At 31.3% G+C, this 25,189-nt stretch overlaps 1 protein-coding gene across 1 annotated transcript in view; it reads right to left on the reverse strand.

Moving 5' to 3' along the window:
* ITPR2 (inositol 1,4,5-trisphosphate receptor type 2) overlaps positions 1–25,189 on the reverse strand; it is a 503,649-nt gene that overhangs the window by 197,093 nt on the left and 281,367 nt on the right. The window contains exons 35-37 of the mRNA XM_031938487.1: positions 17,884–18,074; positions 11,313–11,455; positions 9,153–9,261 (exon numbers count right to left, since the gene is read on the reverse strand). Coding sequence (XP_031794347.1) covers positions 9,153–9,261; positions 11,313–11,455; positions 17,884–18,074 — 443 coding nt within the window. The remainder of the gene's footprint in view (positions 1–9,152; positions 9,262–11,312; positions 11,456–17,883; positions 18,075–25,189) is intronic.

Raw genomic sequence — 25,189 nt, forward strand, 5'->3', positions numbered from 1 at the left:
ATCTACATATGTCAGCCATATTAATGTTTTAGATGCATGTTTACATGTAATTGGTACATATATATTTATGTGTCTGAGTACATATGATATGTGTATATGTAGAAATATGTGTATGTGTGGATGCATGACTCAGTGTAAATATATGTGTGTGTATATATGTATATAAATACATGTGTTATGTATACATGTGATTATAAATATATCTGCACTTAACTGTAGCCTGCTTGGGAGAGATCAGAGATTAAAAGAAAAAAAGAATAAAGTAAAAAGTACACAGCAGAGAACAAAAGAATAACCTAAAAGGAAGCAAAAGAAAGATGGATATTCATGAATGTAAGCTCTTCTATGATTATATATGCTTTCTTGAAATGGAAATTTATTGTTATATATTTTGAATCCTCTCTGATGTTCTGCTGGGCACATGAAAATATTTTGGTTTGTTTTCCTTTTCTGACTTTCTTCCTCTATTCTTTTTTTTTTCTCTTATTTTTTATTCAATTTGATGGAAAAAAAAAGAAAAGAATTATTAAACTGCCTAAAAGCCATATCAAAAAAAGAACCTACACATTGTCTTTCAAGAAATTATCAAGTTAAACTGTCCTGGTATTCTCGAACCAGGAAATAAAATGGAAATTGAAAGAATCTACTGATCATTTCCTGAGAGTCCAAAATGAAAACTTCCAGGAACATTATGGAGAAATATTACAGAACTCCCACATCAAGGAGAAAATATTGTAAATAGCCAGGAAAATTATTAAAATATTGTGGAGCCACAGTCAGGATAATGAAGGATTTAACAGCTTTTACATAAAAGGATTAGAGAACTTGCTGTATGATATTCTAGAAAGCAAAGGAGATAGGATTATAACCATGAATCACCTACCCAACAAAACTGAGCATAATCCTTCAGAGGAAAAATAGATATTCAAGGAAAAAAAAGGATTTTCAAGCATTCCAGATGAAAAGACCAGGGCTGAATAGAAAAGATGACCTTAAAATACAAAACTCAAAAAAAAAGCACAAAAAAGGAAACAGAAAAGAGACACTCAAAAAGGTTAAATTGTTTATATTTCCACATAGAAAGATGACATTTGTAACTCCCAAGAACTTTATAATCATTAGGGCAATTAAAAGAAGTACACATAGGCAAAGGGCATGTTCGGGAGATGAAAATGCTGGGATAATAGCTAAAAAATAATAAAATTAAGAGGTGAGAAAGAAAAGCACTAGAAGAAAGGAAAAATGGGATAATTATCTCACACAAAATACGGTGCTTGATAGTTTTTACAGAGGAAAGAAAGATGAGGGAGGTGGTGTGGAGAGTGCTTGAACCTTAACTCTTTTCAGAATTAGCTCAAAGAGGAAATGACATGTACATTTAGTAGGGTATAGAAATCTATCTTACCCTCCAGGAAAATATGAGGAAAAAGAGTTGAGGGAAGGAAGTAGGGGTCATAAAAGGGAAGATAAATTGGAAGAGGAGGCAGTCAGAAGCAACACATTTTTGAGGATGGACAGGATAAAAGGAGAGATTGTAGAATAAACAGGTAAAAAATGGGATGAAGGAAAATAACAGTAATCATAACTGCAAAAAGATATTTACAATAAGTTTCTTTGAGAAAGGCCTTATTTCTCAAATATGTAAAGAACTGAGTCAAATTTATAATAATACAAGTCATTCCCAAATCAATAATGGTCAAAGGATATGAACAGGTAATTTTCAGATAAAGTAATCAAAACTATCTATAGTCATATGAAAAACATGTTCCAAATCACTATTAATTAGAGAAATGCAAATTAAAAGAACTATAAGGTACCATATCATATCTATCAGATTGACTGATATGACAGGAAAAAATGACAATTTTTGCAGGTGATATGGAAAAATTCAGGTATTAATGCATTGTTAGTAGAGTAGTGAATTGATTCAACCATTCTAGAGAACAATTTAGAATTATGCCTAAAGAGTTATAAAACCATGCATATACAACTTTTGACCTAGCAATACCACTACTAGGTCTGTATCACAAAGAGATTAAAAAAAAAAAAAAAAGAAGAAGGAAAAGAACCTATACATACAAAAATATTATGAATATTTTATACCTGTTGTAAGCAGTTCTTTTTGTGGTGGTCAAAAATTTAAAATTGAAGGATGTCCATCCATTAGGGGAATGGCTGAACAAGTTGTGGTATATATAAGAAATGATGAGCAGAAAAATCTGGAAAGACGTACGTAAACTGGTAAAAAGTGAAGTGATCAGAACCAGGAGAATTTTGTACGTAATAACAGCGATATTGAACAATGATCAATTGTGAATAATTTAGTTATTCAGCAATAAAATTATTCAAGACAATTCCAAAGAACTTATGATGAAAATTGGTATTCATGTCCAAAAAAAGAATTGATGGAATATGAATACAGATCAAAGCACAATTCTTTAATTTTTGTTTTTCATGGTTTTCTTTTTTGGTCTGTGATTTCTTTCACAACAGCAAAATATGGAAATATGTTTTGCATTACAATACATATATAACATATCAGACTGCCTTCTCAGCGAGAGAAGACAGGTGAAGAGAGAGAATTTGAAACTCAAATTTTAAAAGAATTCTAAAATTGCTTTTATATGTAATTGAGAAAAATTAGATAAATTTTCAAAGCATCAAATATCATCCATTTTGAGAATGACAATGTAGGAGAGAGGTTCTATTATTATTCATGTTCATTGTGAGGAAACTGAAACAACAAGAAAGTGAATTGCCCAGAATCACAGAGTTAAGATTGGCTATGACTCAGTTCCTCTTGCCTCCAGGCTCAGTAGTCTATTCACTGTACCATATGTACTTGCCTTTAGAACAAAGTTTCTAATGTTACCCTCACTTCAAATGTGTTTTTGAAACAAATCCCAAGGTACTTAACAAAATTCAAGATGTTTTGTTTGGTCATTTTAAATGGAAATGATTTTCATTAATGTTTCCCAATTGTCAGGTATTTTTAGAAGCAATAAATTCAGCTATGATTGCAAAGAGTATACACAATCTAACATAAGCATATGTAGAAAGTAGATGGCATAAAGCCTAAAATTTCATGCATAATAATATAATTGGACATGAAATTATGACACAATGAAAAATACATGTCTTCTGGCAAATCATCATCTGGAATCTAAAGAACTAATGTAAGTTATTTAGATTTTTTGTTTCAGGGCTCATTTTTTTAAAGGGCATAGATCCCATAAACATTGCTCCATTTATCTGATATTAGTCATGAGTTCTTTTATGTATCTGAATTGTGATTAAATTGCAATATAATTGTTTCATCCAAATATGCATATTGTTCTTATTTACAAAATATATTTTTCTTGCTCTTTTCCTAATAATACATGTAATCCATAATTCTTATGAATTATATAATCTATGATCCATAATAAACAAAAAATAATTAAGTACTAAGGATGGAGTAATCCACATAAAATTCAAACTGGATGTATAGTTTTTAAATATCAAACTAAGACCTGAAAAGAATAATATATGAAGAAACTACTGATAATGGCAATAAAGATTTATTAAATGTTTAACAATCAAAATAAAAATTAAACAGTGGAAAAATATCTTCTGTTTATGTGATTCGCCTGGCATACTGAGAATTTATAAGAGAACTGTTGCTTTGACTGTTATTTCTGAGACTCTCAAACATACTCCTGAAAAGAAAAGTGTACTCTCAGTTCCTCTTGTTGGTTTTACAGGCTAAGCTATACCTGGATCATCATGTAACCATGGAATTGTAATTTCCTGGAATCAATCACAATCCTGAAGGATGGGAAAGATATGTACTATACACAGCCACAGTGTGAAATGCCTGTGGGAAGAAGAAATGGACATACCAAAATTTCTCATTTTTTTTTACTTCCTGTCTTGACTACCTTCCTAGTGGATCAATACACCAGATGAACACACAAACACACAGATAATTCATGAAAGCCAAGTCTCTGAGTAATTCACAAAGTGTATCTTTCTTTTCTTGCTGTAGTCTTACTTGAGACACATTCTTTTCTCACTGGTAAATGAATCTGCCTAAAGGTCTTAAGATTACATCTAGAAGGGATATTACCAATTATCTGGTTAAACAACTCTATTTTAAAAGTATTTAAAGTGAAACCCCAAATGGTGAAATAATTAAATAGTAAATTTAGATCAAGGATTTGAATGGAAGTATTCTGACTATTGACAGCTTAGTAACACAGTGGATACAGTACTAGGTCTACAGTCAAGAAGATTCATCTTTCTGAATTCAAATCCAGTTTCAGACATTTCCTAGTAATGTTATCTTGGGCAAGTTATTTACCTCTGTCTGCCTCAGTTTTCTCATCTCTAAAATGAGGTGGAGAATGAAATGGCAAACCACTCCAGGATCTTTGCCCAGAAACCTCAAATGGAGTTACAGAAAGTCATGACTGAAACAACTGAACAACAGGAAAAATTCTCACTCTCAAGGTTAAGTCTAGAGCTGGCTACTCTTAGACAGTGTTGATCATCTCTGCCTCTCTGGGTTTTAATGACATTTTTCTCTCAGTTTTTTTCTATTTATTTGACAACTCATTCCCATTCTTTTAATAGATTTTTTCCATATTAAACTTACTAATCATGGATGTCCCCCAAGGCACTGTCCTAAGTCATGAAACTTCTCATTTATTTCTATACAGTCTCTCTTGATGAACTCATTGATTCTTATGGGCTTAATTATTGTCTCTTTGTAGATGATTCCCAGATCTCTATATCCACCATTAGTCTCTCTACTAGAGACAGAGTCACATCACCTAGTGCTTAGTGGACATTTTGAAATGGATATTCCCTAGGCTTCTCAAATTCAATATGCCTAAAATAGAACTTTTATCTGTTTCTCCAAACCCTATCATCTTCTAAATTTTCCCATTACTATTGTGATTATATTCTTCAATTATCCAGGTTCACAACTTCAGTGTCATTTTCAACTCTTCTTTGTCATTCACCCCACATATCCAATCAGTTACCCAATCTTGTCATTTCAACCTTCACAGTATCTTTTCTATATGTCCCCCTCCTACCTTTACTTTCACTTTATTGCCCTCAGTACATTCTATAATACAACCATATCAGTCTATTGTTGTTTCTTGAACACAAAACTCTTATCTTCTATACTTTTTCTGTTAGCTGCTTCCCATACTTGGAAGGCTTAGAATCTTACCTGATTTCCTTCAAGACTCAAATAAAATACCGACTTCTGTAGGAAGCTTTACTCGATTCTCTCAGATTTTAGAACATTCCTCTCTAAGCTGATCTTCCATCTATTCTATATATATTATCGCACATCACTAATTATTCATATTTTGTCTCTCCCAATAGAATGAAATTGTAGTTTTTATTCCAGCACTCAATAAGCACTTAATAAATTTTCCTTGATGATGATGATACCACCAGAAATGAGAAATACTCTCTTTAATTATCTAAGCTAAACATTACCTTTATACTTTGGAATTGCAGGTAATTATTCTCAAAGACAATTTAGCTACTAATTAATCTTACTTGATCCTTCCAGAATTCTCTAGTTATTATATCAGTAAGTATTCCTTAAGATCCGAATTCACATTTATCTCAAACCTAATATTGTTCACACAGGAAAATGGTCAAGATCTCTGGTAAAATCTCCTAACCAATCCAGGGGAATGGAAATTACATATTAATTTCCATCTGTAGTTCTATGAATTATACCCCTCCCAATATATCAGATAATAATATTTGGTGGTTCAAATATATTTACCCAGTCTTGCTTTCTACAGGATCTAAACTTTAAAAGATAAAATCCACAAAATTGATTTTCACATCAGGTAAATAAATCACTTGAAGAAAAAAAAATTTTTTAAGTTCAAGAATCAAGAAGTTTTTGGATTCTACTTTCATTAATGCAATATCATGACCCATCTATAAGTTAACAGATGGTTTTGGAGAGTTCCCGTGGAAAAATTAAATTCTTAAATGTAGTCAAATCAGGACATGAGCCACTCTCAATTTATCAGGATGATTTTTTGACAACAAACATATAGTATGTTAGCAGTTCCATCTAGAGATTTTTCATTCATTAATTCAACAAGTATTTGGTAAGCATTTTCTATGTATAAAACACCATAGCAGGGTTCCAAAACAAAGGGTAAATATTACCCTCAAGGAGATTATATTCTTCTTAGGAGAGATGACATTTAAAGACATAAATAAATATAATATAATTTGAGGAGAAAGTGTTCTGTGATGAAAAATCTTTCTATAGGAGAATCAAGGAAGAGAAGAAAGGGAGCAAGAACATCTAAGCTTGAAATAGAACTCAATTGCACATTTCATCAATCCCATTGCAAAGCCTAAAACACCCCAACCTCAAAAATCAAGCCCATAACATCAGTATGACAGTATGACCACCGAATTGCTATTGCTAAATCAGAAAACTAAAGGGACCAGACATACAGGGACCAAACATCATGTATATGGGTTATGTGATACTTTACTAAGCCTGAAGGAAACAGTTCAGCAATCAACTGCAGCCAGTTCTATCCCCTCAAAAGTTACTTGTGACAGAAATCTAGGCTGGTAAATCCGCATTACCCAGTGTCAGAGAAGACTGAATCACTCTAACACCCCCGCCCCAAGGAAACTACCATCAGAAAAGACACTCAGAACATATGAAATGGGGAAAATAAGCAAAAACAAAAAAATCCTAGAAATCACCAAAAGTCTGAGGTAGAAGAAAATTCAATGACTGAATATAAACAGATAAACAAGCAGGTAAAATATTAACAGAAGGAAATCTGTCCTACAGATCTAAAAACTAAATTCAGGCATCTAAAAATAAATACTACAAAACAAACAAAATAAAATGATCCAATACTTGGTAAAACAGAGGACTCTAGAGTTTTAGAAGAACATGGAATTGCAACACATTGTTCCTAAGTGATTTAAAAGAGAAGTGATAATTGATTTGACAGCAGAATTTATGGCCCACATAACAAAAGTTATAGGTAAAAGAGAAAAATTTTGATGGCAAGTCTTATCTAAGAAACAATAGAGATTAATGATAGAATGAAAAGCCAAATACACAGAAATGAAGAACAATCTAGAAAATTATTACAACTACTAATAATAACATCAAAAAATATGCTAACAGGGCAGCTAGGTAGTGCAGTGAATACAGCAGCAGTCCGGAAGTCAGGAGGGCCTGAGTTCAAATTTGGCCTCAGACACTTAATACTTCCTAGGCTGTATAACCCTGGGCAAATCACTTAATCCCAATTGCCTCAGGAAAAAAAAATGCTTATTATACAGGCAAAAGATACTGATCTTGAAGATATGATTACTAAAGATAACATAAAGATCATAGGTCTCCCAGAAGAATACAAGATTAAAAAAAAAAAAACAGTACCAAAATGCAGGAAATAATACAAAAGGATTACACAAAATTTCTAAAGATAGAACATGAAAAAAATTGAAATAAATCATTGAAAGTCTCAAGAAACCAAATAGTACAAAATCCACAGATATACACCGAATGCATAGGTTCTTTGTTCTTTGGTTCTCCAGCTCATAGTGGAATGTGGGAATATGCTCAAGGAACAATCCATAAAATGCACTTCACTAACTCTCTACCTTTTCAACAACAATCTCAGAAAATTTCCCTTTATATGAAGAAAAATTTCAAAAACTATCTGAAAGAACTATTGGCTATCAACACAGAATCCAAGATTCTTTAAATCTCACCATTATATTGTGACTTCCTTGAGAGCAGAGTCATTATTTTGCTTTTCTTTGTATCCCCAGTGCTTAGTACAGAGCCTGGCACATAGTAGGTATTTATGTAAATTAAGTGAGTGACATATAGAAAAAAGAAGGCAAAGATCTGGACATTTATAGGTTATTGAAATTAGAACTAGAAAATCAAAAGTAAAACCGCACAACATTCTAAGAATATATTTGCTGTAAGGCAGCAAATGAGTTTCTAGTATTGGATATATATATATATAAAGAGAGAGAGAAAGACAGAGACAAAGAGACAGAGAGAGACAGAGAGAAAAAGAGAGAGAGATATTATCAGATTCCAATGGCAAAGAAAGAGTCTTCATCTGCCTAACATAATTCTTCTACTCTGAGACTATGTCACAAGACATCTTAGAGTGAGGGAAGCAAAGGGAACTTGGCTCTTTCAACAGTTTATGGAGAAATAGAATAGGAAACATGACCTAGACCATGAACTCCTTGAGATCATGGGACTACATTTAGTCATTCATTGCACCCTCAGTGCTGAGCACAGTACTCAGCACTTAGTAAGAGTTTATTAACTTCTTATTGACTGATCAATTATTGATTGACTGATTGACTGCAGGTGTAGCTGGATTATCTCATTGACTTATTTTGAAATCTGGTCCAGAAGTTATTTCTTCAGCTTAGGGAATTTCTGGGACTGAAATTCCTTCTTTCCATGGAAGCAGATAAGCAAATCGTATGTAATTTATATTCTCAGAAAGTTGGTTGGGGCACAGAGAAGTTAAGACATTAATCTATGATCTTATATATATGTGTCAGAGCTAGGCCTCAAATGCAGGTTTCTCTGACTTCAAGCATTGCCTTTTGTCTACTACAACATATTTCCTCAGTACTTCTAAACTTACTTTCATCAAATTCTTCTATTACAAAATAGTATTTTGAACTATCATCAAAATATATATTTGAAAGAAAATATCAAAATATACAAAAATATAAATACTGAATAAGAACCATTCCCCCAAATTCCTCAGAATTGAGGTTAAAATCAAATAATACATTTAAGTTATTTATAGACTTCAAAATATCATACATGCTGAATCAGAGAACTAAACACATCTATATATGTGCAATATCAATAATACAAAACATCATGATGTACAATAGTTATATGTCATTCAAACCTTACATTATTTTTAAAAACAAAGTGGGACCAACTGAGTTATAAATAACAAAAATATTATTACTCAAAATATCTGGTCTGAAAAAGATATTAATTATTATGTAATGCAACAATTTTATAATAGTTTGACATAACTGAGCAATTACTATCTTCTGAGAGTTACTTTATTTTTAATCACTAAGATGATAGGTACCTCTTCCACAAAGCTGTCTTTCTTCTCTAACATTTCTCGTAGTGTCTGAAGAATTTTAATGCAGAGCTTTTCTTCTTTCTCCATGAGTTTCTTTGTATGATTAATCAACCTTAAAAATAAAATAAAATAATAATAAATATTACAAGTTAGACTCTACATTTTCTCTAACTTAATAGAAATAACAAAGGATAAACTAAAGTTATAGTAATACTTGAGAAAAAACAAACAGGTAGCTATTTTTTAAAACTATGAAATCAAACTCCAAATAATTTAATCTTTTCCAACATTTAAGTAATAAACTATGTTTTTTTTAACCTCGAAACATAATTTTTACCATTAATTCATATCTCATCCTCAATCCCTACAATAGTAGCTTTCTATGGTAGTTATTTTTAGTATTTGTGATGTGATGTTGATTTCATAATTTGTTATTATAAAATTAATCTTTAAGATGACCCTATGAAGATTATTCTTCCCATTTTATAGGTAGAAAAACTGATGCATAATGCAACAAAGTGACTAAACCAGAATGATTTGAACATATAAACCTTCAAGTCCTAGTACTGAAATAACCTTTCCAACCCATAAGTGAAAGTGATTCAATCCTGGAACATGACATTTTACCCCCTAGGATTGTATATAGTACTTTGCTCTGTAACTCTCTCATGAATTTATTATGTAATGTTGAGAATTGTAGCTATCAAATGACCAACAGGATGATTTCAGAAAGGCCTGGAGAGACTTACACAAACTGATGCTGAGTGAAATGAGCAGGACCAGGAGATCATTATATACTTCAACAACAATACTATATGATGACCAGTTCTGATGGACCTGGCCATCCTCAGCAACGAGATCAACCAAATCATTTCCAATGGATCAGTAATGAACTGAACCAGCTACGCCCAGAGAAAGAACTCTGGGTGATGACTAAAAACCATTACATCGAATTCCCAATCCCTATATTTATGCCCACCTGCATTTTTGATTTCCTTCGCAAGCTAATTGTACAATATTTCAGAGTCTGATTCTTTTTGTACAGCAAAATAACGGTTTGGTCATGTATACTTATTGTGTATCTAATTTATATTTTAATGTATTTAACATCTACTGGTCATCCTGCCATCTAGGGGAGGAGGTGGGGGGTAAGAGGTGAAAAATTGGAACAAGAGGTTTGGCAGTTGTTAATGCTGTAAAGTTACCCATACATATAACCTGTAAATAAAAGGCTATTAAATAAAAAAAAAAAAAAGAAAAGAAAATTAAAAAAAATTTAAATTAAAATTTAAAAAAAGAGAGAGAATTGTAGCTATCATTTCATCATCTTATATTATCATCCCTATAAGCAATATGAGATCAGGAGCTGTCTTACATAAATTTTCTATCTACCTAAGTATCTATCAAATATCTCTGCATAAAGCAAGTCTTGTATAAATTTTTTTTAAGTTGTTTTTCTTCCCTCATCATTAAAAGGTAAAATTTTAGGGTAAAATATATAGAAACTACTTATGAGGGTACCCTAAAATTCATAATAAAATGAGAAAATGAATAAAGCTATAGATAGTAGGTTAATAACACATAATAAAGAAAATTTTAAAGGCCACATGATATAATCACACTGGAAATCAATCAAGATAAGTCACTTCCCATATTCAGTTCAACTTCTGAACATGCATTTATAACACACTTATTCCACATTCCGGTAAATTTTAGTTTAAAAAAAATTTCTGCCTGACCTTTCATCACAATTTAGTTTTACACTCATTTTATTACTATTTTGGGGGTATGTGTTGAAGCAGTGTGGTATAATTGATAGAGAATCAGTCTCAGAGTTATGGAGACCTGAAATTAATTCAAGACTGACACATACTGACTTTGTTGCTCTGGTCAAGTCATGAAATTCCAAAAAGACTTTACAATTCAGAGTAAGTGTCAAACTATACAAGTGGAAGGAATTTCTTCATGGGGACTTCTTTCTACCAATAAATCAGAGGTTTTGTCAAAGAAAAAAATTTAAAGCATGTTATGCATTTTCAATCTTACTAATTATGAATTAAAAAGTAAAAACAGAAACCAGGGGACATTTTCCAAATAATAATACTTAAAACTTAGAATTAATATAATAATTTTTTAACCTAAATCCCAGATGCTTTCACTTACTTGGACATGAAGGCACCACATCTTATTCTTGCATCACTTCCCTCGGGAAACAGAAGTTCTGGGCTATATAGCACATCAACCAACACTGAGAATTCAGCCTGCATCATTGGGCTAAACTGCTGCTCTAAAGAACCTACTACATCCTACGGAATGAAGTAAAAGAATTGTAGGTGAAACTTCAGATTTCCTTTCTTTTCTACAAGGCGGTAGGACACACAAAGATAATGGGCCACCCCCAAAGCAGTGAGTACCACACACTATGCCCAAGAATTTTATTCAGGCTTTTATCATTTAAATTACTTTAAGTATTTAAATTTTATTTCCCCAGGCAGATAATAAGCTCCTTTGGAACAAGTTACAATAACTATTCTATAACAGTAGATTACTAAATTTGAGTGTTTCTGAGTCTTGATTAGCTATTCTGTTCCTGGCATTTATTTTACTATTTTTTAACCAGTGCCAAACACTGCAGTTGTGATTAATACTGCTTTATAATATAGTTTAATGTCTAAAAATACTTCTCTTTCATTTTTATGACTTTTTAGTGTTCCCTTCAAATTCTAAACTTTTTTTTTGCTTCATATGAATTCATTTATTTTATAAATACATATGTTTATAGGTATAAAGCAATTTCTTGGTAATTATCTGATATAGCAACAAATCTATGAAAAAAATTTAAATAATATAATATTTACATTGTCCTAGATGTGACAATGACTTTTAATTTTATGTCTTTCTTTCAAGAAGTAGTGTTTTTTTAAAAAATTACATAAATCCCGAGTGTGATTTTATAGATTGATTTCCAGATAGTTTATGCATTTTGTAGCTACTTTGAGTGGGGTTTATTTTCCTATCATTTCTTTCTAGTTTTGTTATGGCTATATGGAAATGTTGAGTATTTTAATGGATTCATGTTGCATCCCACTATTTTGCTGAAGTTATTAATCTCTCAGTTACTGTCCTTGATGATTCTTTGAGGTTTTCTAAATAGAGAATCATTGTATTGTAAAAGCTAATAAATTTATTTCCTCTTTTCTCATGTTTATGCCTCAACTTATTTTTCTTTTCTTATTGCTATAGCTAGTATTTCTAAAACTATGGAAAATTTATAGTGGATATCACCCATTACAAATAATGTTACTTTTGGGTTGAGATATACATATTTTTCAGCATATTACAAATGGTCCTTCAAGACTTATGCTAAATTTTTAGTGTTTTCAGCACAGAAGGATATGTAGCACCAAAAAAAAAAATTATTTTGCCTCAAGAGAATTTTTTTTAAAAAAAACTAAGAATCAAGGGAAATAGTACTTCCAGACCTCAAACTGCATCATGAAACAAATCTTCCAAATGATTTAGTACTAGTTTAAACAAAGAAATAAAGAAAAATTGATCAATGGAGGAAACTAAATATCAAAAAACATCAGCAAAGTATTCAATGAATAATGAGGCCTAATCCTCCTACCCCTGCACTTATCTTAACCTCTTGACCTTCTTAATACCAGTATATTTTATTTCTGCATCTCTTCTCCTCAACACCACCACCACACTGAATATTGGCTACTTTATCTGGGGGGCATGTCATAATGCTCCTCTCCCAGGGCAAGATGTTGTCCTAGAAAGCATATCTGTCACTACCTTTTCCAAGGTAGTCTCTTTAAAAATATGTTTCCTAATAAATTCCCAAATGAAAGATCTATCTCACATATCCTACAGCATAAGAAAGCATGGTTCAATTTAACAAACTTTTATTAAAGACACAGTACATACCAGGTACTATTCTAGGTGCTAGGAAAATAAAGACCTGTGATCTTCTCATTCTGGAGTATTCCTCCACCATGCTGATCCCTTTCTTCTATAGCTGAATTATTCTCAGGGTTTACATTTTAGGGAGGGGCTGGGGCTGATCATTTTATTTCCCTCCTGCTTTGTTTCAAACTTTCCAAACATCAATACAGTCCCCATCATTTGAGAATCTCCCCTTCCCATCTCTATTTTTCAGTTTCCTCTTGTGTGTTATCTTTTCCCCACTGAAATGTAAACTCCTTGAAGACAGGGACTGTTTTGTCTTTATTCCTTTATTTGTATCCTCAGAGTTCAGCATATAGCAAGCACCTTAAAAATTCCTGCTGTCTTGCCTAATGGAAATCCATTTGGAAATATGTAACACGCAGTCAGTGACATAAGACAAGAGCTCAGGAGGACTAGAACTAGGCATATATTAAACTGGGAATCACTAAAAGAGACACAAGAACTGAACCCATTGATGTTTATGAGATCATCAAGACAAAGTGTGGAAAAAGAAGAGAAGAGAATTTGGGGCAGAGGATACTCACAAATAAGGGGTAGGATATGGATGATGACCAGGCAAGAAAGACTGAGAAGAAGAGATTGCCAAGAAGAGAATCAAGAAAGAGTGGTGCCAGAAAAAAAGAATCAGAAAGAGGTAGTAGTTAATATTGTCAAATACTGCTGACAGTCAAAGGAAGATGGGAACTAAGAAAAAAAAAAAACATTAGATATGAAATTTAAGAAGTGATTGTTAACTTTAAGTAGATTTTGCACATATTTTTGTTTACTGAATTATTCACATAGAGAAATTATAGCGCTAAATGCTACTCAACCATTTTGCCAAAAATATTTCCTATTTAACATTTTAAGGAAATTTTTTTCTGCTTGTTTGAAAACACGAATCAATGCTATCTTTTTTTTTTTTTCAAAAAATTTTCTATGTGCCTATGATGCTGGTATAGAAATTATTTTCGGTCTTGTATGATTTATTAAATTGACAATAGCATTATAAAGTTGTCACTCATGTCTAGAATGCTTTCCCTCTACATTCCCACCTCCTTACTTCCTTCAAGGCTCAGTTCAAATTCATCCTCTTATAGAAGACCTTTCTCTTCCCTCTCACTCCTGCTAGTATCTTCCCTGTGAAATTATCTTATATTTTGTTATTCAATTGTGTCTGACTTTTTATGACCCCTGTATACTAGACCCTAACAGATCATTTTCCAAAGTCATGTCTTTTCATCATTTTAATTAAGCATATTTAGCATTTAGCAATTTAATTTACAGTTCCATGGGATTTTGTTGGCAAAGGTGATGAAGTGGTTTGCCATTTCCTTCTTCAGTTTTGTTCAGGAAAAAATTAAATGATTTGTCCAACATCACACAGCTAGTATCTAAAGTCAGATTTGAATTCTGGTATTTCTGACTCCAAGTCTAGCACTCTAAACACTGAGCTTCTATCCACTGCTCTGTTCAGCTGCCACATATATCTAAGTATTTACATGTTGTCTCCTCCTAACTCCCTCCTTTAGAATATGAGTTCCTTGATGGCAAGGGCCACTATTGCTTTTTGTTTTTTGTTGTACCTCTAGTACTTAGCACAATAGTTACTACTTTATTAACTACTTAACAAATTTCTACTGGCTGAGTGATTTAGTAAGAACAAGCAAATATTTGTGATATGATGCTAAATTACATAATTTTAATTTTTTAATTTTTAAAAAATATTTCATTATTAAATTTAAAAATATATTTCATTTGATGTTATGGAATAGTATTGTATTGTAAGAAATGACCAGCAGGGTGACTACAGAGAGGCCTGGAGAGACTTACATGAACTGATGCTAAATGAAATGAGCAGAACCAGGAGATCATTATACACTTCAACAACAATACTATATGAGGATTAATTCTGATGGAAGTGGCTATCTTTGTCAATGAGAAGATCCAATTCATTTCCAATTGATCAGTGATGAACAGAATCAGCTACACCCAGAGAAAGAACACTGGGAAATGAATGTGGACTGCTTGCATTTTTGTTTTTCTTCCCAGATTTTTACCTTTCAAAATCAGATTTTTCTTGTGCAACAAGAGAAATATATAAATATTTACACATATATTGTATTCAACATGTATGAGACTACCTGCCATCTAGGGGAGGGGGTGGAAGGAAGGAAGGGAAAAGTTGGAACAGAAGTGATTGCAAGGGACAATGTTGAAAAATTGTCCATGCATATATTCTTTCAATAAAAAGCTATAAAAATATTTCATTTGATGTTTTATGCTGATGTCTTTAATGATTTAGAACTGTGTATTATACTAAAAAGATTTGTGGGCAAAGAAGATCTGGGCTTATATTCCACTTTCAGACACTAATAAGTAACTAGCAAGTCACTGAAGCCCCTTGTGCCTCTTACAACTTCTCTAGAGTTTATTTATTAAATCATAAATAGATTGCAATCTTCCAGTTGCATCAATTCAGGGAATCCTTACACTGAAAATTCTCCATACTGACACAGGCAAAAGTGATTTGGGCATTCATGAATTCTTTTAATGGCATGTCTATGAATTTCTTTCTCAAGCTTATCTTTAGTTTAAAGATAAATGGAATTGTGTAATATATCATTTTTCTTTATGTCATGAAATAGTCCATATAGTTTGTTTTTTAAAATAACTTTTTAGCAAATTACATGGTTTTTCTGTCTCTGAATGCTTTTGGTTTGACTTCATCTTTATCAATATCCCACCTGTTGTAATTTATAAATACCAAGGTACATTTTAGATTACTCTTAGTTTGGATCAAATTAAATTTCTCTGGCTTAAATATCTTTTCATGCAAACTTGATTTTAATACATTTTATAATTTTTTTTAAATTTTACAGTTCATTTACACATAGCATCCATTCTTTATTCATTTTATTCAAACTTTCTTATTCTTATTACATCTGATGTTAATTCAAATAAAAGCATCCCAACTAGAATTTATATATTAATAACTATATAGATTTATTTTATAAGGACTTCACTTTTATCACTGACTTTGATTTTCTATTTTCTATTCTACCTCTATCATCTCTTGTTTTTCCTTCCTTTTTCTGTTTTTTCTAAAATACTCCTTCTAAATATTTTAGTGTAAATACAGTACTCTGGTAATTCTCCCCATTGCCAAAAACTGTTTTCTCTTGATTTGAGAAATGCAAATTATTTTAAATACGTATCTTTTCTAGCTAGAAGGTTTGTTTTATTCAAACACTTCTATTAAGGATATGTTTACATCCCTCAACTTCTTATCATTTTAGTTATGGAATTTGAGTGTAAAAGAATTGAATTTGAGTTTCCTCTTATGTTTTAAGATACTGTGGATCCTTCCAATTTGCACTGTTGCTTTTTTTTCACTATTTCTTGAAAGTCTTCTTTCATAATTTTCTTTGAACATATTTTGCAGATAATTTCCTAAATTTTCTTGGATTTCAGTCATCCTTAGATTGTTGCACCATTAACTATCCTCTTAATCTGTGGCTTGACTCCGTCTTCTTTTTCTAATTCTCCAAATGATTTGGAGATTTCTAAGCCAATTTTTTCAATTAATTAATGTTGTCTACATATAACTTCCCATTATACTATGTCTGTTCCTGATTGTTTCTATTGATTTTTGAGTTTTTCTATTATATACTCAACACTGGTCATCCTAAAAGTGTATAGACAGGTAGGAGAAGAGAACTAAGAAAACAGTATCCATGAAACCAGAGAGAAAAGAGAAAATTCAAGAGGAAAAGGTAGACAAAAGTAATTCAAGAAAGATGAGAACTGAAAAAAGGCCATAAGGTTTTACAATTAAGAGAACATTGGTAACTTTGTAAAGAGCAGTTGAAGATGGAGGTAGAAGTCAGAGGTCAGATTATCACAAAAAATGAGTGTAGAGGAAAGAGTATCTATGTAGACAGAATTTTTCCCCAAAAGGATTTGGCTTAGAAAAGAAAAATGGGACAATGGCACCTAGGGGGAATAGTAGAATCTTATAAAGTGGCTATAGTGAAGTTGGGTCCAGTGACCCTACAAAAGTGAAAAGATCAATGGCTCTTGGTCACACTTGGGTTTAAATCACACTCAATACTACCTTTATGACCTTGAAAATCATTCAGCTTCAGTTTTCTCATAAATAAAATGAGAATTTTGGACTAGGTAAAATCTAAAGCTCCTTCCAGCCCTACATTTTTATATGATCTAGCAAGTCATCTAGCCTCTTCACATTACAATTTCCTAAACTACAAATAGGGGAGTTGAACTAAATGACCACTAATGATTTTTCCCACTTAAAATTAATGATTCTGTGAATGTGTTAAATTTCATAATTCTTCCAATACCTCATACCTAAAAACTTCAGTGTTATCTTTAAGATCTGTCTTCCCCTTCCCTTCCACTCTGTCAGTTTCTTCTATCAAATCTTTCTCTAAGCTATCACTTGCATCTATATTCTCCTTTTAAACCTCATATACTACCACTTTAATTTTGGTTCTTATTAGGTCAAACTTTCATTATTGCATTTCCTAAGAGATTAAGTGATTCTGTCCCCTCTACCTTTCCCACCAGATCTGTTGTACATGATGATACTAGGTCAAACTTCCTATAGAACCCCTTTGATTATAACAATCCCCTATTTAAATTTTCATCAATCTATACTGCTTACTACTAACAAGTTCATTTTATATACCATTTTGCACAACAAAGCCAAACATGAATGGTGTTATCTCACTATAAAATATAAATGTGAAATATTTACCTGTAACTTTTCAATTATATTCCTATAATCCCATGCAGGCCCTCCCAATGCTTCTTTAAAACGTGGTCCACTACGAGCTGACATTCTCCATCCCATAGCTGCTCTCTGTACCATATTGGAATGACTCTTCATGAAAAGAGTATTGACTTGGCTGTCCAAATCCACAGGAATTGCAATGCCACGATTCTTTGCTAGAGAAGGAAAAAAAATGAATATTTCCTGTCTAATAAGATGGAGGGTATTTTTAAATACATTTTCAAAACAGGCCAATAATTATATGCTAGCAAAGAGGAAAAAAATGACAAAAAAGCAAACAAAAGCTCGTTTTAATATGTATTCAAAAAACATTGAAATATTAAGAGCTATTAGATAAATCTTATTTTATATCCAATAGAATATGCCTTTCAACATTTCTTCCATATTCATTCAAATATTTATTAAGCATCTATGTTCTCTTATGAGAAATATAGCATAACTTTTCAGGTAGAAGTAATCAATTATAGTTTTAAGAGAAAGCTGTAGAGAAATACAGGAATTTCTATATACAAATATATTAGTCATACTAATTTATCATAGGCATTGAATTAATACAATAATTCATCTGAACTAACTCATGTTCTTGGCAATATTACAGATTAAGAAAATAATTGTCCTACAATAAGGAAATATTTAAGAGATAGCTTAACAACTTATTTTTATAACAATTACTGTTTTTTTCTTCTATGAGTTTTTAAGTGATACAACATGTCATATTTTGAGAGGATCATTTTTGTTTAACCTTATATCTCTCTCAGAAACATAAATTTTAGCATACCAACAAATATGGTACTGCATAATCCTGTTAAGTATTTGAAGCTAAAAATTGTATTAATGTTTAAGTACTAGTCCAAAACTATAATTTCTCAAATATTTTCAACTAATTAAAACTACAACAGATAAAAAATAAAATAGGACTACTCTTCTAATCTACTCTGATTTAATTTAATTTTAAAATTAATTTGCAGTTGAAAGAGCTATGTTAAATGAAAAACTTACAAAATTCTAGTGCATTTTCTTTGTAGTTTGAAAGAAAATTATTACTCATGTGTCAAACTCATTTCAAAAACAGAAAATATATATAAATATTTTTAGGCTGAAAATCAAATAACATAAATATTTACTTTTAACTCAATTGTCATCGACATATAAAAATATTCTATAAGGAGTTGAATTTCTTCTATAGAATTAAATCACTAAATTTAATTTAGCAATTAAATTCCCTAAAAGATTAATTTGCAAATCATGCTAAAATGCCTTAGGATAAGGAAATTAGCAAATTTTAAGTTTTAATCCCCAAGTAAATTGCTTCATAATATTGGAAAAGAATTTTAGCCTGAGAGAGCCTCAATTTTCAAGACTATAATCAACTCACTAAAAAATTCAAAAAAAGCATTTGGTGACACGATTTATGTTTGATAAATACTTCACAGTACATCAATATAAAAACACTTAGAAAACCAAACAAATTATCAGAAAGCATTCATTTCCAAAAAAATAATTAGATTAAGAGATATGAAACACATTTGTCAACTGCATCTTTCTTAGGAAGTTTATTTCAGTTTTTTGTTATAATCTGCATTTTGAAGGGAATAGAAGTTAATTTGATTACAGTCACATAGTATATCAGAAAAGGAATGAAAACAGAGGCCATTTAATCTACTCCATATCTGATTAAGAATTCTCTCTATCAAATAACTGATAATTTATCTATCTATCTTTATTTGAAGATCCCTATACACTTCTGTGTAGTTCTAATAAGAAATTTCTCACTATATTACATTACATTATATCTCTTTACTACTTCTCTACACATTTGCCAATCCTTTCAGTTTCTTCAGATACAGCTCACATGGGCCAAAGATTTGAACTCATCAAGGACAGATAGGTATGCTCCCATCTCTTGACGAGTATCAGCTGCCTATTAGTTATTTTGATTCTGTTCTATAGAGTTATAGAGACAAAATTAGAGATTAAACAATGCTACCTTCTCTTCAGTCATTCCATCAACCATAAGTTTCTTTTTTAATCTTCCAATTTCCCTCAATATAGCTTGAACACTAATTTTCTATTTTTAGTATTATTTATCATCTTCATCTCATTTTGTTTTAGAAAATACTTTTCATTCCAGATTACATAAAACTCTTCTATTTTTCCTCCAGAATCTGTCCTTGAATCTATCACAAAAATGAGGAAAATTAGATTTGATAGGAGAAAGTAGGAGAAATGAAAGGAGAGAAGGTTAAGATTGGGAAACAGAATTTCAAATTTCTCAGTTTAGGAGGTCATGTAATTCCCAAAAGATTGTGTGTGGCTAAAATAGGATAGAGAAGCAGGTCATTTAAGCTAAGGAGGTCAAGATGATAGCAGGGTTGACAAAATAAATATTGAAGTTCCTGAGGATGATGAAAAAAGATAGAAAGTTTAAAGAGAGTGACATATAAACCAGCAAATAGCAATAAGGATGAGGAGAGAGGATGATACAAGTATACCATATGGACTATATTGGCATAACTAACACAAATTTATGACACTAAAGTTTTGCGATATACAAACCCTCGAAAAACTCTTAAAAAACTTAATGCTTTTCCAAAAGCAAAACCCAAAACCTCAAAATTACCAAGACATATGCTCATTAAATTTACCATAATTCATGATTTCAAATCATTTTTTACACAGGATTTTAAGCATGTATAGACACTTAAAAAACAATAAGCAATAAGCTACATAAAAGATTTGTGTCTCAAATATAACAAGACAGTACTTTCTATGAAGTTCTCCCTCAGATACTTTACTAACTTAATTTACTAGCTCATTATCTTCTTTCTAAATAAAGTTTTTTTTTTCTGTAGGTATTTAACATAAGATATATTATTTCTGTTGATGATGTCCTGGCATAGAAGTTACATTCCTATAGTGAGAAAACAGACATTGGCATTTATGTATAATTAATATCACAATGCAACACAAATAAGGTTATTGATTGATGTTACTTGATATTGATGTTTGTTATAGTTGATGGAACTGCTTTCCCAATTTAGATTTCAATAAACAAATCACTAAACAAAAAAATTTAATTTAAAAAATCATTTACTTTCTACTATAATTTAAATTCTTTTCAATCTGTATTACTATTGTGCTGGAAGAAATCATTAATAGTATATTTTATAGGACCCAGAGAACATATGTATGAACTGATGCAAAATGAATTGAGCAGTATCAAAAGAATAATTTATACAAGAACAATATTGTAAATATAAACAATTTTAAAAGACATAAATGACAATTCAAGAAAACTTATAATGAAACATACTATCCACTTCAAAGAGATGTGCACTTGCAGCACAGACAGAGGCATTTTTACTGTTTATGTTGGTTTGTGTTTTACATGACCAAAATAGGGATTTGTTTGGCTGTAGCTATGTTTGTAATAGGTTTTGTTTTTCTTGTTTTCTCAGCAAAGGAAGGGAGTAACAAGAGAATTTGGAATATAAATTTAAAAAAAACTAAGTTGAAAAATTCTTTTCACTAATATAAGCTGGGTTAACTTTTAAACTATTCTTCATTAAAATTATTAGTGTATTAAAATATGTTGGCATCTTACTTGCCAAATTCTATTCCACAGCTGGCTTTTCTGAAGACAAGATTTGGGATGAGAGTGTGGCAGAAAATTATAGGGGAAAGGGCCTAAGATATTATTAGCATCAAAGGTAGGAATCCTTACCTGAGTTTATTTTCCAGCTATCATAACTTTCCTGTACTACCCCATTCTAGAATAGTCATGGTAAACTATAGATTAGATCAATATCTATATTTTTATTTGGGTGCCCAAAATTCCTAGGGATGAAGAGGTTAGTTAAATTTTCAACTTACACTCAGCAAGTTTGAAAAGATAGCAAAAGATGGGTAAAATCAATGTAGGAGCAATTATATAAGGATAGACAAATCAATGCAACATTGATGGAATCATGAATTAATACAACCATCCTGAAAAACAATTTGGAATTATACAAATAAAGGAAACAAGCATTTCAAAATGGCCATACCTTCAATTCCACTGCTAAGCATAATTGCAAGATAGTCATTGACTAAAAGAAAAATTCCCTATACAACAAAATACTTAAAGCAGCACTTCATGTAATATCAAAGAATTGGAAACAAAATAGATGTCTAATCATTGCAGAATGATTAAATAAATCATGGCACATAATGTAATGTAATTTTAGTGTGTTATAAGAAATAATGAACGTGATGAATATAGAGAATCATGAACAAACAGATGAAATCATGAGAAGTTAAGCAAGCAGAGCTAAGAAAACAATAAACACAAAACAATTAAAAACGAGAATTTCAAGATTATAGAGAATAAGATAGATCCTAAAGAAGAGGTGTGAGAAGACATTTACATCTATTCCTTTACAAAGGTTAAATGGAGGTGGGAAGGTGTCCAGTGGTGTGGAACACTCAATAAAACATCAGATGTTTTTATGAATTAATCGAATTAATCAGTTTTCCTGAATTATTTCCCCTTCTTTTTATGATTTAACATATTTCTAATCAGGAATGGTTTTGCAGGAAGGGGAAAGAAAAGACATATAGGGAAAATCTAGGCAGTGTGCCTGTGTCTGTGTGTGGGTGTGTGTGTGTGTATCTTTAAATAAAGAATGAATGGCCCATACAATGATCCACAAGAATTCCAAAGGACTAATGATAAAAAAATGTTATACACCTCCATAGAGAGAACTGATGCATTCTGAATACAAATTATATAGTATTTCATTTTTTTTAACTTTTCTTGCCTTTTTTTGTAACATGATTAATGTGGAAATGTGCTTTAAATGACTTTACTTATATAATGGATATCATACTGCTTGCCTTGTCAATGGGTGGGGAGGGGCTGAAGAGAATTTGGACTTCAAAAATGTTTTAACTAGTATTACAAATAAACAAGTAAACATAATTTAAAATAAAAAAGAATATTTAAGTCCTTTATAAAATTACATGGCGACACTAGAAAAAGGGAAGATAATTCTAGACTTTAAATGGTTCTATGTGCAGCTGCTTCACTTGCATATGATATTCTTTCATCATTTAGCAAATGTTTAAGCATCTACTATGTACGAAGCATTATACTGTAAACTAAAGATGCAAATTTTTAAAAAAATAAAGTCATATAGCGCCACTCCTTTAAGGCCTTTACAATCAAGTTTCAGCATCCTTTCTGGACTTATTATACATTATTCCTTTCCATAGCTGGTACAGCCAAACTGGCCTTCTTGCTGTTTCTCACCTATGAAATCTCTTCTTTTGGGACCACACCTTGGACCTCTCATCTATCTCTTAGAATCCCTTCATTTTCTTCAAGTCTGAACTCAAAGATCATCTCTGACATAAGGTTTTTATTAATACCTCCTTCCTGTCAATATCTCATTCATCCCATAAAATTACTCTGAATTTACTTTGTATATTTTTTAAAAATATTTTCTAATCTATGAACAAGTTGTCAATAGAATATATATTCCCCAATGGAAGATACCATTTTATTCTTTACTTTGTAGTCCCAGGGCCCTGCATAAAACATGGAACACAGACTGTGCTAAATATTATTGTGCTTATTAATATGCCAGTTCTACATACCTGAGCTTATTTTTCTAAAAACTATCTTGATTGCATACTCATATCCATATATATTTGTTAACTCCTTTTTTAAAAAAAACTTTTCTACTATATTAACATTTCCTGCTTAATCATAAATTTCTGGTCAATAGAGAAAGTTTATAACTTATTAATAAGAAATATGCCACACTAACAAATTTACTTCACATTTAAAACCCCCAAACACATATTATCCCATAATGTAAGAAATGAATTTACCACACAATATGTATGCACTGCTAAAGTCAGTGTTAAGATACCAAGCACAACATGAAATTTAACATGTGATTTGGTGTTTTTAATTTCCCACTTTTTAAATACTGCTGATGATCAGCATGCTCTCCATGCAGTGTTTAAGACCATATGGTGGATTTATTTCCCCCACTGAATTCAACTCTTTAAGGGCTAAAAAAAAAAAAATTACCAGGTGCTATCATTAAAGTGTAAAATACAAGGATATCTTTGCCAAGTAATCTCCTTGTATTTCTTATTATCTACAGATGAAATATTATCATAACATCAATTTATACTATATTTCAGAGCTGCCTTTTTAAAAGCTACTTAAATTGATTTAAACATAAAATAATTTGTGACCAACAATTTTCAGTAGTGATATCGAGGTTAATTATTTTGCCATCTATTAGTCTAGGTCTGGGCAGCCTAAAACATGAATGTGGAAGACATCACATTTAATATTTTAATTGCCATATAAACAAGTTGCTGCTCTGGTGCTACATGCTTTTTCCTACTTTTTGAAAAGTGCTACCACCAACTTGGAAAATTTCCAATTTCGCCCTCTGTATAAGTCAATGGAAATGGTCTGATTTACATTTAACAATTTCTCTTTTGCTTTCTCCAATTAGAGAACAAGTAGAAGATGCAATGATCACAAAAAGCTAACTTGCTCCACCAAAAAACATATCATAATGGATTAATCTTGTTTTCCCTTTTAAACATTATTATTACTAAATGAAGAGGTTGTTTAGATTTTAGGAAAGTTTCTTGCTATAATATATCTTGCTATTTATGTGGGAAACAATATGAAGGGATGTGGACTAGATGATAGTACATTTAAATGGATTTGAACATGAACATGTTCAACACAAAGAAGAAATTAATGATCTAATGACAACTTGGAAAGAAGTCTCAAGTGAAGAACCTCAGATATCTGATATAAGATAAAATTTAGGTAGTGATCAATGTAAAGGTTTACAGTTAGATTAAAGAAATTGTCATAAATTGACAAGGTGGAAAAGATATGGTACACAGTACCTTGTTTGAAAAAAGATCTGGAAGTTTTGATGGACTGCAAATTGAATACAATCATTAAATTTAGCAAAAGCTAAAATAATCTTGAGCTACATTAAAAAAGTCACATTTTCTAGGAATAAGAAGATGACAGAACTTTAATGTTTTCAGACATTTGGAATTGTTTTCAAATTTCAGAGCCACATAAGCTGAAAAGTATCCAGAGATAAACAATGAGGATGATCAAGTCTTGAGTCCATGATATGTTGCTGATGGTCCTTCATTTTTGAAGAAGACCAATGACATCATGGTGACATCTTGATTTGTGGATAAATTGGATTTAAATGAAGCAGAGTAGCACAAAGTC

This window comes from Sarcophilus harrisii, chromosome 5, assembly GCF_902635505.1.
Source record: "Sarcophilus harrisii chromosome 5, mSarHar1.11, whole genome shotgun sequence".
NCBI classification, from domain to species: domain Eukaryota; kingdom Metazoa; phylum Chordata; class Mammalia; order Dasyuromorphia; family Dasyuridae; genus Sarcophilus; species Sarcophilus harrisii.